The following is a 14287-nucleotide window of genomic DNA, read 5'->3' on the forward strand; positions in this document are numbered from 1 at the left end:
TACAAAACACTGAGCAAACCAGACTCTTGATCTGACCTGTTATAGTCATCCTTACTTCCTTAAGTAAAGCTCTGCCCAATGTATGTGCCATCTCTCTGAGATCCAGACTTTTAAGAACCCCTCTGGTAGCCCCCAGGGGCTGGAAGATCTAGGGGGCAGTGATATCTGGAGAGGAGTAGCTTAGTCTCTCTACAGCAGAACTGAGGCTGGACTGGCATTTGAATTATAAGACTGTGTGCCTGGAACATACACCCTCGTACACAAACACTTCTTCAGCATCCACATCTGCTGACGCGGAAGTCCTAGACACAACTCACATCAGACATGGAGTCTGCTGTTTCTTCCAGAAGGAAGTTCTGCAGATGGAAAAGTAATTTCTCTGCCCTCTTGGGCATTGAGGGAATACAGATCTGGCACACATCTAACAGGTGAATTTCACTGAGGCAGGTATACTCAAAGATATGTGGGTCCAAAGATGGTAACTGTACCCTTTAGTACAAACAGAATCCTGCCTTAAAAAAATGATAGGGACGACACCCAAGAACTCTACAAAGAGGACGTCCAGAAGTAAAAAGAAGACAGAATCTATATATCCTGACTGAGTTAAGGGGAACCTGGGCAAACTCAATGACTGGACAAACAGGGAGAAAGGGAAAAGGCAAAGGAGGCGTGAGAGAAGAGTAACATACAACTAAAGTTGAATTCAGGGGTAAAAATGAAGTTTGAAGATTTCCCTTATATGCATTTATGAAGATAAACCCTTTTCTCACTGTTTGTAGCATACAATCATCTGAACTGTATGCATCCACCTGGAAAATCTCTTCAAGGAATAAGATACTTAAAATTATCACTAATATACCACTTGTGAGAAAGCATAAAGAAGTCAACCTCGAATATTTTGTTTGTTTGTTTTCCTCTTGTTTTCATATTCTTTGAATATTTGTACAAGAATTAACATTTAAATCATTAACGATTCCTTACATTATACATCTGTGGTAGTACTAAGTATATTTCATGTACAAAAGAAGGTATACTGTCTAACCAGAAGTATTAGAATTAAAAAAAAAGATGTAGGACTTTGAGGAATAGATACACAAGGAATGTCTCCACTTCATAGTGCAATGATATATACACAATGACACTTAATAATTATCTGCCCAAATAACTAAAGCAGCTTAGTTACTGCAATAGAAAGTGGTGCTCCTGAACATCACATGAAAGAATATGTAAATAATTGTGGTAATTTCTCTCCTGCTGTAATATTCTCTTAATGCTGCTATACAGTAAGGCTCACTCCTGTTATCTAGTGAAACACAATTTAACCCAGATCACCTCCTCAAATACATTTATTTTTCTCAGTATTTTATTACTGCAGTAAGAACAGATGATCAATATTTTCAGTCAACTGACACTTCACAAGGCAACTAAATATCCACGTTGAAGAAATTCAACATTACTTAAGTATACTTACTTTACTGTGGGGTTTTTTTCCACTCATCTTCTGGAGCTCTGTAAATGCTGAGCCCCCATATGGTTCTGTGAATTGAACAGAGAGCCTGAGGGGCTACACAGCTCCACATGGTAGCTTGTAATCATACTGAGTTATCAATCAATCCAGCTGGAAATGTCAACAGTGCTCACTGCATGTTCCACATTATGCTCTTTTAAAGAACAGTATTTGTTTGAAAAGCCACATATTACTAAAATATAAACAAGTATAAAAAATTCTAGGAAAACCACTAGAAAACTTACCATCAAACTCTGCTGGTCCTACTCCCACTATGATTATTGACATTGGAAGCTTTGAAGCCTTCAAAAGAAGAAAAAGAGGTTTAATGCATTACATAACCTCTGCCAATAATATGTGAGATCTGAGGACAATCTGAATAAAAAACACACAGAAGTTATGTTTTAAAGAACAATTTTTTTCCCGCCTAAAAAGTCATGTAAACTGTCTGCTTAAGTAGTAAAAGATATCTTGGATAAAACAGAAAGATAGATGATTATTTTAATATATTTTTTCCTTATAAAGTCTTTGAATCATATAGGAACATAATTAAACACAACAAACTACATTAGGATTTAATACTAATATGACAACTAAGATGACAAATTTATTATCTTAGAAACTTTCGTAAACTGAAAATAATGGCAAACACATACCTTACAGTTTGACATTTATTTAAATGTACTTTGCTGATTCTTGGTTTTACACAGCTGCTTGGAACTATGTGACACTATTTTTTGCATAGATCTTATGAAATTTTTTCTTAAGAAATCATCTATTTAAGCAATCTGTATCTTAGATTTCTTCCATGAATGAAATTCTATTCAAGTCAGTTATCCGTGTCACAAAGTAAACAAGATATTGAACTGAGTTATGGTAAGATTTTAAATTTTACTTTATCTTTTTCTTTCAATGAAACAAGGCAAAGATGGTATCTGGCCTTCCCTGAATAAATTTTCTGTAAAACTGTCAAAATTATGAAGACAGTATCATAAATATTGGATTCTCCTGCCCTGAGAGTAACACCGGATATCTGCTAGTTTACAGAAATTATCTGAAACTGCTTCTTTTGAGGAGGGTAACAACTTGAAAAAAACACCTACCAAACATCAGGGTTGTCAACAGTTTCTTACTGAGATATTCTGATGAACTGTAAAATGTCTATAGTAATTTTAAACAGAAGTATACACTGGCCAAAAATCATAGATGTACACTTTCTGCTAAATTAAACTCTGCTTCACTGAACTCAAGTGGTTTTAGAAGATACTGTTATATTTTTCTTTTGGAATATAAAGTGTTTTTCTCCCTCATTTAAAAGATACTCTCATTTTAGATACATTATCACCATTTCTCATTCTATCTTCTATCTCAACTTTCTTTAAGCAGAAGATTTACAGTTAATTACTGTAAACGTGCTATTTAAAACAATGACAACACACCACTCTATAAATCACTATTTAATGTTCTACACCACTCCACATTATACACTATATACTATACATTGACTGCAAATTCATTACAAAGTGTTACTACATAGTTAATCTTCCAGCTAAAATTTTGTAACAGAGTAAAAAAAAAAAAATTTAATAATCTCTTGTTAGTTAAATACTAATATGCTACTGAAGACAACAGTAAAAGCCATCTGGCCATAGTCCTGGGCAAACAGCTCTACATGGCCCTGCTTAAGCAGAGGGGTTGGACAAGATGATGTCCAGCGGTCCCTTCCAACATCAACCAGCCTGTGATTCAGGGTCATAAATACAGTGTAGCTGTAACTGAATTACAGTGCATTGCGTAAGTCAGTAATAGTGAGAGAGAATGTTTTTGAGACATGAAGGCATTTCTTAGAACACATATTTTACAGGTGTTTTCTAGAATCTTACTGCTTGATAGTAAAGAAAGCATCCTTTAAAGAGATTCCTATTCACACAGACACAGTATTATGTGATACAATGTATATGTAATAGTAAGTGGCAAGGACAGCATAAAGACAGAGTTAAACTTTTGCATATAAACATAAGTGTGGGCATTTCCTAAACGGCAGCATAACCTTTAAGCCGTTTGGTAAAACAGAATGTGTCTGACATATATGCTGTAATGAGAAAGATGCCTAAAAGCACAGTTAGTTTTAAAAACTGAAATATACTCTTTCTGAGTTTTATACCTATCGTATTGCATTGAACATCATTGCTCTTTTTATTATTTTGGATATTACTAAGACTGAATAGTATTTAATTAGTTCTGTCATGTTATACTGTGCTCAGCACTTCAAGAAGTATACAGAAAAATGAATGCATCTTCATAAAAAGAAAAGACAGCAAATATTCTCAAGCTTCCACTCATTCCAAGCTAACAACACATCTGCTGTATTTCCAGACAGTTGCAGACTAACAACTATAATTCCTGGAAATGAACTATTACTGGAAACAAGATTTTTCTCTATGTCTTAGTGGCAAATTACTTAATCTTACAAGATAACAGCCAACTGGACTTGCTGGTCTCTTACAGACTTCGAATTGAGGGGTGAATTAAAGCAAGAGCTGCTCATTTTTCTCCACAGAGCCTTTCTGTCACCTAAAAGAAGCTGTTTCAAAATTCTAGGCTAGACTACAGGATGAAATTCCAAGCTAAAACCTTGTTTAGCTCCTTTAAAAGTGAGACAGTTTATCCTATTTTAAAATTGGAAGATGGAAGAGGAGAGGAAGTACCTTTAAACACAGTTATAGCTTTGGGTGTAAAAACATACCAGGTGGGTGTCCTTATTGACAACAGACTGTCTGTGTGCTGCTGGCTAGAACTTGAGGGCATCTTGCTCTCCAGTGAAAGACAGAAAATGTCAGTAATATTTTCATGTGCACCCTACAAACTGGAACAGTACTGAATCTCTACAGGAGGTAGTGAAAGTGGGCCTTCAAAAATACGCCACCTAATTCTACACTACTCACTTTGACATGATGCTTAATTATCTTAATGTAGCCTTTTCACCCACCACTTCACTATTAACTAGATCCACTGTGGTATGTTCAAAACTATCAGCATAGATCTTTTCACACCCTGACTGGAAGTTGCTTCTCTGTGTACTTTCATCTGACATTTCCCAGGGGCAAAAGCAAAATGGAACCTGTTCATAATACAGAATATTACTTATATGCATAGCAGTTTTGAAGAGAAAAATACTGAAAATAATGCAGAAACTGAAAAAGAATTAAGAATTTTCAAAATTCTAGGGGACCACTGAGAAGGAAATTAGATGACTGGTATGTTTGTCATTTGGGATCAGAAAGTTTGGGGCAGTTTTTTAAAGAAGGTGGGGGGGATCAAAGCTGTCTGCAATTACTAGAAAGAGGAACAGTTCACTATGAAAACCTGTATGGTGGGATGTGCATGAGGAAGGAGGAGGCAAGAGGCAAATGAGGAAAATCATATGAACATACAGTGTTAGAAAGAAGAGTATAATTTCCTACAGAGCACTAATTAAGCTCAGATTCAACTTTTGCTTTCTTTTTGGCTTTATGCATAATAAACTTCTGCTGCTTAGAAAAAATGGTTAATTTACAGAAGAAATATAGTGCCTGAAATATTAACTGATTTACTTTATTGCCTAAAATATGAATTCCTAGAAAGATAATTCTTTTAAATTTCAACAGTTTCAGCAAAACTTACATTCACTATGGATTCTTTTGTCTGAGCCATATCAGAAATAACTCCATCTGTAATAATGAGAAGAACAAAATACTGGGAGCCATCTTTTACTGAAGCAGCATATCTAAGGGAAGAAAAGAGCAACATTATAATAGTAAAAACCTCTTTGTACAAAGGAACTAACATGAAAAGAAGTTACATTTTAGAAATCTGTCTACTCAGGACTAATGAAAGTAAAGAAACATGACGCAATGGATTTCAAAAGTAAAGAAATACATAATTAAGATAGACATTCTACTTTTAAAAGAGAACATTAACATTAGAAAAACATAACTAATACAATACCGATGTTAATAATCTGTGTGTGTTGAATCAGTGAAAAATCAGAACTATATCCCTACCAGGAGGAGCATGTACAGAATGTCCTTTACAGAATCATGAGTCATTAGAAAGTCTAAGTTATTTAACAGTAATTACCTCTGGGGAACATAACTTGGTATGAAGGGTATACATTGAATAGTTGGTTTTATAGCACAAGGAAATTTTATCAGAAATCAGCAGATTGCATAAATATTTCTTTTTTTTTTTTTTTTTTTTTTTTTTTTTTTTTTCTGTTTTACAAGAACAGGTTACTTACTGTTGACCATGCTTGCAGGTCTACAGTTCACATTTATGTGCACATTTGTAAAATGGCTGAACACCCTGCAACCCTGGTTTAGATACTCATCTCTTTGCACCACCTACAGATGTCATTTCAAGACTCAAGCTTGTGCTGTACATGAATGCAAGACAAAATACATCCAGTGCCATTCTAGCTCCTCCTCAGCCAGAGGACCCAAGAAGCAACTGATCTTTGAAAATGACCAGCTTTGAAGATTTGGAAAGTCCTGAAACATAGTGAGCAGCCCCATTGTTCTCTATGGCCTGCATATCAGAAACCAAGACTTCAGTACATTTATCTTCAATTTCCAAGGTCAAAGTATCCTATATTGTTAGAGAAGAACTTTGTTTGTGTGGAGCAGGCTGCTCTACTTGTTGCTTCACTTGACAGCAGCCAGTATAGTTTCTCCTTTCATGAAGGCTCTTGGTGCTGTGAAGGATTCAAATAGTAGAACTACGTAATAAAAGTAGCAATGAGCAGTATGGAGAACAGTACAAAAAAATAAAATTAGTCTTCATATGAATACTGTGGAGTATATGTTCAAGTACAGACAATGTCAAAGAACTCACTATCATAGTGGTCACTGAACATGAAAGGCCTGGGTCACTGAACAGGGTATGTTCTAATGATACTTATGATGATTGCATTTGCTTAGAAAATTCTAACTCTGATGTTAAGCAGTGCATTTTCAAGCAAGTATTCCCAATAAATAAGATGCTATAAACACTACATTTATAAGACTGTGGAGGAATGTGTGTGAAATGGAATCTACAATTTACAGAAAGTCATCACATTCCTCCCTCTTCCTCCCCAAGATACAGATGGGTAGAAAAGCCACACAGACAATGAACCTGCTGAACATCATCTATCTGCATGCTGGCAGTAGGGACTGACAGTTAAATATCTAGATTAGGAAGACCTACTATGGAATACCTTTTCACTACCATGCGGAGACTTCTTATACCTAATTTTTCCACAATGCTTATAATCTTTTCAATGATGACTGCAGTGTCAAGAGATGATGAGAGAGTAAATTAAAAATTCATTATCCTTTCTGAGCCCTTAATACTGACTACATACCTACACTGAAGAAATGGAACAGAAATTTTGTTATTTAAAATTTTCTACAGAATAAAACATTCTGAAATATTTCCCAAGAAAGATCTTATATGCAGAGGGGAGATGACAGAAGACACTATGTTGAATGTGGTGTAGTTTAGACAACTCCCTAGATGGGGAAGGATAATAAACTCATTATCTGCTTAAAGAGTTTCTGAAGAGTTCCGAGACCACAACAGGATAGTAATATCTGACATTGTTTCCAGAGATTTCATCAGAGCAATATTTTTAAGCGGAAGGGATGTGAGAAGAAGAAATTTCTTTGAGACAGAATGTAGGTTCAAAGAGTAACTTCAGGCTAGATCGTAATTTTTAGTACCGTGACTATGAGTCAGTATAATAGCCAAGAAACTGAACCTTGAAGAAAAATGATGTTACTGAGAACTGGACTGGTACATGGATTGTATTAATGATGATCATGCAGTAGAAACCATCATGAAGATACTTAGCTTTTCCACTATAATGTAGTGTGACTTGCTACCAGAAGGAGTTCACACAGTTTGCAACAACTTGATACTTAGACAAAAGTTCAGTGGAAGAACTAGAAATGCTGGTGACAAGCTTCTGTAATTCTGCAAAAGTTGACAGACATTCCTGAGAAACAACTGGTGAAAAAAGGAACACAATTTATGCCAATGCTTTGATGGACTAGATCAAGAATTTAAATCTTTGCAATGAACAGGATGCTTGAGGTTAATTGCCAAATTCTGAACCAGCCAGCTCTGCTGTTATGACCAGTTCCAAAGAAGAAGAAAGAGCCAGAAAAGTCAATGGGTTCGATTTCCAGTTAACATGGCTAATGCAGACACCGAATGCCACATATATGGAATTCAGCTGACAAAGATTGGCATATTTCCTCAGAGTCTGAAAAATGCTACTGGAGAGATCCTGTCAATGGAAGGATTAAAAGGAGACAGCTAGTTGCTAAAGACAAGCAATGGAATATACATGTACATAATTTGTATGGTATGATTCATATGGAACAACTAATCCTAATGACAAATAACTGAAATCAGCTATCTATCCATGCTGGGGTGCACAGAAAATTCTTTGCACCTTAGAATTTGCAAATTATTTTTCATTGGGCTGTAGAACTAACAACAGTATGAACAGATAGTAAATAAATATTTCCTGCTAAAATTAACTATTTTGCAAGCTCATAAATAAGACATTAATAGTACAATGATTTACACATCCCTATTGCTTTGTTTTACAAACATTAGTTCTTTCTCTGTATCTATAAATAAAAGAAAATCTGTTCAGGTAGTTACTCAGCTAAATCATCTGAGCCGTATCACTTCCTATACCAACACAAGGAGATATACTCAAGATATATCAACACAAGGAGATATACTCAAGATATACCAACACAAGGAGATATACTCAAGTCAAGATCTTGTCTGTCAAAACAAGGCAACATTATCCTTCTTAAGAAAATTCTACAAACACAAGGAGGGTTTTACTTTGAGAAGTGAGATGAGGTGTTGCATAACACAGGACCATGACTCCCAACAGTGGCTGCTGCACTACCGCCTTAACAATACCACTACCACTAGCAGCTGGGAATTGTTGCCACAGAGAGGCCTGGAAAATTTTGTTTGACGTTTTGGACATTTTGAAATTAGGGGAACTACATATGCCTAAAACCGCTGCATTTTATAAATTTTTATATAGATTTATGTCTTTTCTGTGAAGCAAAAATTTTGTGCTCCAAAGGACAAAAAAGGAAGATGGCAGAGTGATCTCACAAAAATTTTCTTTCACTATGATTTCTCTTAAAATTTTAACACAGCGTGAATCAAATGGATCAGTTCTATTTATTTTTAATCAGCAATGAAATTCTGCATAATACTAGCACATGGTCTTTGATGCTACTCAAAGGCACATGTTAATCACATTAGACTGAATAAACAAAACAACTGTAAATAACTTGCTCAATGTTTAGCATCAGGTAGCCTTTTATATGTGATAGCTGTACTGACAATAAGAGAACTCTGTGAAGAACCTGTTGTGATGCTTACCTGGCTACATGATTAATTACAGGAGCAAAGTTTGTTGGTCCATAAAGCTGTACAGATTTTAGACTCCTGTAATATGCCTCCATTACACCATCAATTCCATGGCAGTATGGATTTTGAGGGTTTCCATTCTAATGAAAATAAGAGATAATTAATCACTAAAGTAATTATGAAGCAAAAATGATACAGCTTAGAGAATACCACCCAGTGTACATTTTTAAATGGCAAAGACCTAAGCATTCTAGGATCTATTCAGAGAGTTTACTACAAATGCCCAATATAAATGCCACAACTGGTTGAGAGTGTTAACTGCCTAGGGAAGGAGGTTCTAGCAGCCTCATGTTATATGCAGTCTGAATCACTGGAACTGGTTCCTAGACATAAATACCCTCTTAAGTGGAATTACAGAGTCTTTCTTATATACAACAGTAACAGACAATTCCCTGTGTGAATTTAAGGTATGAATTACAGGGAAGATGTAAAAATGGAACCATGTTTAGGAGCACAGTTCTGCCTCTGTGATTTCTTATTTTCAAAATGTGAAAAAAAAGAAATGGTAGCCAGAGCCTGATGCTCATACACTATGTGAGTATAAGGTAAACTATAAATTCTTCATTGTTTTGGTAAAGTGTCTCTGCATTGGAAAACTGATTTTTGACCTGGTATAATGAAGATGAAGAAAGGAACTTGTTCTTTGGGAATCCAATGAAATGGCTGGGATTGTAAATTCTTTGGGTAGGCATTTTACTACCTGTCTCCGTAATGACTCTATAACAAGGATACCTACTTACAGATGACAATACTAACATATAAACTAAATCCCAGATAGATGACAGTGTCAGGCCAAACAAATGATCCATGTAAGGCTTCAAAACCTTCCAAATCATATTACTGTCCTTCATGTCTCAACACCTCATTGGCTTAATGTGTCAGTATCTCATTCTGAGGTAGAGTCTCCCTGAGAATCTAGAAAAGCAAAGGGGATTTTTCATGGAACTGGCCTAGAACTCTAGAAGAGAGTGCTGAAAACACTGCTTAGCATTAAATGGGAGACATCTATATATGTTTATACATGGAGAAAGCAAAGAAGACTGTTTTTTCCTCTGTAAAAGCACCACAATGCCTCACGAATTAACTGAATTAATTTTATAAACAACTTTCAAATCTGAAAGTTGCCACGAATAAGTTTGCTGGTTTAATAGCCTTAAAATTGTATGTACCGATATATTTGAACTTGCTACATGAAAGTACAAAGAGAGTCTGTGATTCAAATTAATATCAGCAATTGCACATGTTTTGAATTTCTAGTCAAAATGTGGCACTATATTCTAGCACAGGCTGACAGAAGAAACACACATCTACAATCACAGTCTTCTGCCATGCCTTTACTGCTAACTAAAACTCACCTGATATACCAACACTTGCTCTATTTCTGATAAATTTATCCTACTCAGAGAAGAACAAAAAACTCAAGCAAGTAGATAAACATCCACATAATCACAACCATCAGTTATAACATATCAGCCTTTCTGGAAAATCCTATTAGATTTTAGGTTTGTAATTTAACTAGCATATGGACCAGACTCAGATTTGGTTTTGTCACCTCAGCTTATAGTCCATTTAGTTATCTCTATGTCTCTAAACTAGAAGCCTGTAAAAGATAAAGAGATCCCAGAAAATGAGAGAGAACAATAACAAAAGTAATAATGAATTATTATCTTGGATCATGACTCACTTGCCTCTTAAAATAGATTAGCTTCAATCTGAAGTCTTTCAAGCATCTGTTTTTCATGCTGCTACAGCCAAGGTTAAAGATGATTACTTTATTAACTTTTTTTGGCCTACAGGGACTTCTTGACTCTGGAATTCTCTAACTTGACCAATGAAAAAATTTGAAACAGTCTTTTTGACAGAAGAATTAGCACATACTCTGTTCTTTACTTGTCCAGTAATTGCCCACACTTTTGTTGTAGTAAAAAAATTAAAACAATATATAAATATTTATTTACTTACCAGTGCAAATTCATGTGATACTCTTCCATCTGGAGGCAGTCTAGCTCCAAAACCTAGAGCTGGGAACATTTTATCACTATCATAGTCCTGAATTATTTCACCTACTGCTTTCAGTGCCATGCCATAAGCATTCAGCTGATAGGGATTCATGTAGTGCAGTGAAGTAGGCTGTGAAGGGTTTCCTGTTGAAGCAAGGATCAGATTTACTTTAAAACTGAATCACTTCAAAATTTTCTCTCTTAAAAATGATAGAAATCTAAGAAAGCAGAATTTGAAAAGAAAAGATCATGAAAAGAAAATGAACTTATTTCCTATATACATAACCATGGTTGTTGTATCTGGTAAAAATGCAATGTTCTGGATACATTTTTAGTAGTTTAACAGTAGTAGCTGTAAACTTTTTCAGCATTGAAAGGGTAGCAAGAAACTGTGATGAGACTTGTAAATTTGTGTGATTTTATAATATGATATACATTTTTTAGATGAAATTTACAAAAGTATTATGACATTCTGAAAGCAGCTTTGGAGGAGGATCAAAACTTATCTCTGTTTTGCCCCACTTCAGCCTCACTCCACCTGAAACTCCTTTCTTTTGCCCCTCTCAGCGGGGTCTTCTAAGTTAGCCAGTTTTCTCCCAGCAATAATAAAGAAACAAACAAACAACGAAATAATCAGAAAGTATACAAATATTTGCAAACTGCTCCTACTTATTCAATTTTATATGTAGCTTTTCCAATTTTTATCTGTTCTGTAATCCCTGCTTTTCTGGACAGGAATAGGCCTCTAAGCTGTTGCTCAGAAATCCCAGGTCCCGGTGGTGCCAGGCATACAGATAATCAATAATACAATGAAGTTAAGCAGAATACTGATATACACATGTACACTTAAAGATGAACACAGCACATACATACAAAATATGTTTATTTTTATTCTTACCATTTGAGGCTGTGAAATCAATAGCTACTGTGAAATTGATTTGGGTTCTGTAGAAAAAGCAAATACAAACACTATTAATAGTTTTATTGTTATGTGGAAAAATAAACAAGAGATGTTTGTGGACAAACTGCAGGACACTGACTTCCTAATATAGCAAATAAACACTGAAAACATTCTTTTATTATCTTCCAGCCAAGAGCTACACAACACTATTTTATTAACACACTGAAAAGTTACTTTACTCCATCCTTCCTTTTTTTCATTCTTTATGAAAAATCCGAAATCATTAATAAGGTTATAAACATCCATAAACATTATCAATTAATTTTCAACAATAACACTGACCTTTCCCTTGGACATAGTTTAGCCCTAGTCATGGAAGACTTTAACAAGGGAAGTGGGCTTTTACTAATCTGCTCCTTTTCTTAACACTAAAATTGTGTTTTCAATCAGAACATGTTTAAAATCATGTTATGCATAAAATCTTTAAACAAGATATCATAGTTTTTGACAGTGGATTTCTTTCTTGTGAACATAGTCAATACTTTGAGTGAGCATAGCAAGGTAATTCTTGGAAGACAAAAGTAAAATCTGGAGGCAGGAATATAAAGATCTGTTTTTGCAGCAGTAGCTAAACAAAGCCATTATTGTGCATGGATCAGTTGTTAACATAAACTTACTGTCGGAAAAATGAATCATTAATAGACTTTTACAGAGTGACAATCCAATTAAACGCAGTTCTGTTCTACAACTTCCTTCAGGACAAAATACTGTCATTTTGGAGATAATTTCTTAGCTAGTAAGGCTCTACCAGGAAAAAGAGTTGATATGAATCTGAAAATTGACTTTTTGCTCAGATTGAGTCTTTTATATCTTCCTTTAAATTTCTGCCTCTCAGTGTGTGCTATTATGAACTTAATGATGAAATCAGCAAAGATTAAAGCTCTTTGAAAGTTACTGAATAGATTTAACTCATGCACTTTTAGATTAAACATCAACAGTCTGACATCTGGCCTTGCAGTAGTAGTTCTACTGCTCAAATAGCCTGACACACCTAGAAAAAAAATACTATTTATTTCATTAAAATCTAGGTATGAAAAAAAAATCACATGGAATCATTTGATTATACTGATCAAGGCTAACACAAACTAAGACACGTTACAGGTGGAGTCTGTCTCCAGAAAGTGGTAAAAATTTGCCTACCAATGCCCACAGTATCAAGAGTAGCCTGAATACGTCTAAAAACACTGTGGCCTCAATGAGGACTTCAACAAAGGAAAAACAGTGAAAGCTGCTGCAATCTCTGGAAAGTTCAGAGACCTAGCTTTATAAGAAAAATTTTCTGCCACTACTTCTGCATTCTGCTTTATGCAGTTTCACCAAAAAATTTTTAATGGCATGACAAGTCAGATTTTGTTTGATCTGCACCCAAATATCAGGCCCTGTGGCTTCTTAACCACAGTGTTCTTCTGCACCGTCTGTTAGTCGTAAGAATAAAGAACCTAAGAAATGCATGTTAACTAGTCTTCTACCACCATCACTATAGTGTGCAGAAAAGTTGTCTTTCTCAGATAAGAACAGGTTAGGAAAAACAACAACAAAAGAGTCATACATTACCATTCCTAGATTTATTCTTAGAGTCCTTATTGGCACTGCTAAGCAAAACTGCTTTGGGACTATAATCTGCCTGACCTTAAATTTTAAGGGCATTGGTGTGATGTAATATTTGAAGAGTAAAACAAGACTCCTCCAAGCATTATATACCAGGTACATCAAGTACAGAAAACCTTCAGAGTCCTGATGAATGTGTCACTGAGAAAAAAAAACAAACCCAAACTCAAACAACTTTTCCTCTGCATAAGAACAGCAACACTTATTTGTAAACTCATTTCCTGGATCAGCTATTCTGATCCAATTGGTAAGAAGAAATAGAGATTCATGGATTCTGAATTCAAGACAAAACCAAGAAAAAGCACAGTAAAGGAAGATTAGAAAGGAAAACGGCTAACAAAAAGAAAAATTATTAAAACCACATGTAATGGCAAAAAGAACAAAGTCAGTGTTCATTAATTACAGGTAATGACTGACAGGGTTAGTTTCTGGAGTATTCCTCCAAGTGCTGTGTCTGTATTAAATGTATACTGCTCCAGATAACAGAAACCCATCGGGTAAGCTAGAAAAACTCCCCCTCTCATTTACAATGTACTGTAGTCTGGACTATGATTTTTGTCCAAGTAGAAAAGTATGCACATTACAGTATCTGCCAATTTGACAACTATAAAAATCATGATATAAAATAAGATCAAGACAGATGTCTACTTCTCTAGATTTGTTTCCATCTGTATGTACATTTCGATGATACCGCTATTGAAAAACATGAGAGAACTTAAA

General features: G+C 35.1%; 1 protein-coding gene across 1 annotated transcript in view; it reads right to left on the bottom strand.

Moving 5' to 3' along the window:
- The window catches only part of CPNE8 (copine 8), an 89816-nt gene that overhangs the window by 7190 nt on the left and 68339 nt on the right, over window positions 1-14287 (bottom strand). Inside the window, exons 13-17 of the mRNA XM_026868559.1 lie at window positions 11897-11943; window positions 10961-11142; window positions 8951-9078; window positions 5171-5273; window positions 1753-1810 (exon numbers count right to left, since the gene is read on the bottom strand). Coding sequence (XP_026724360.1) covers window positions 1753-1810; window positions 5171-5273; window positions 8951-9078; window positions 10961-11142; window positions 11897-11943 — 518 coding nt within the window. The remainder of the gene's footprint in view (window positions 1-1752; window positions 1811-5170; window positions 5274-8950; window positions 9079-10960; window positions 11143-11896; window positions 11944-14287) is intronic.

This window comes from Athene cunicularia (genome assembly GCF_003259725.1).
Source record: "Athene cunicularia isolate RWA chromosome 1 unlocalized genomic scaffold, athCun1 chr1_part2, whole genome shotgun sequence".
NCBI lineage: Eukaryota > Metazoa > Chordata > Aves > Strigiformes > Strigidae > Athene > Athene cunicularia.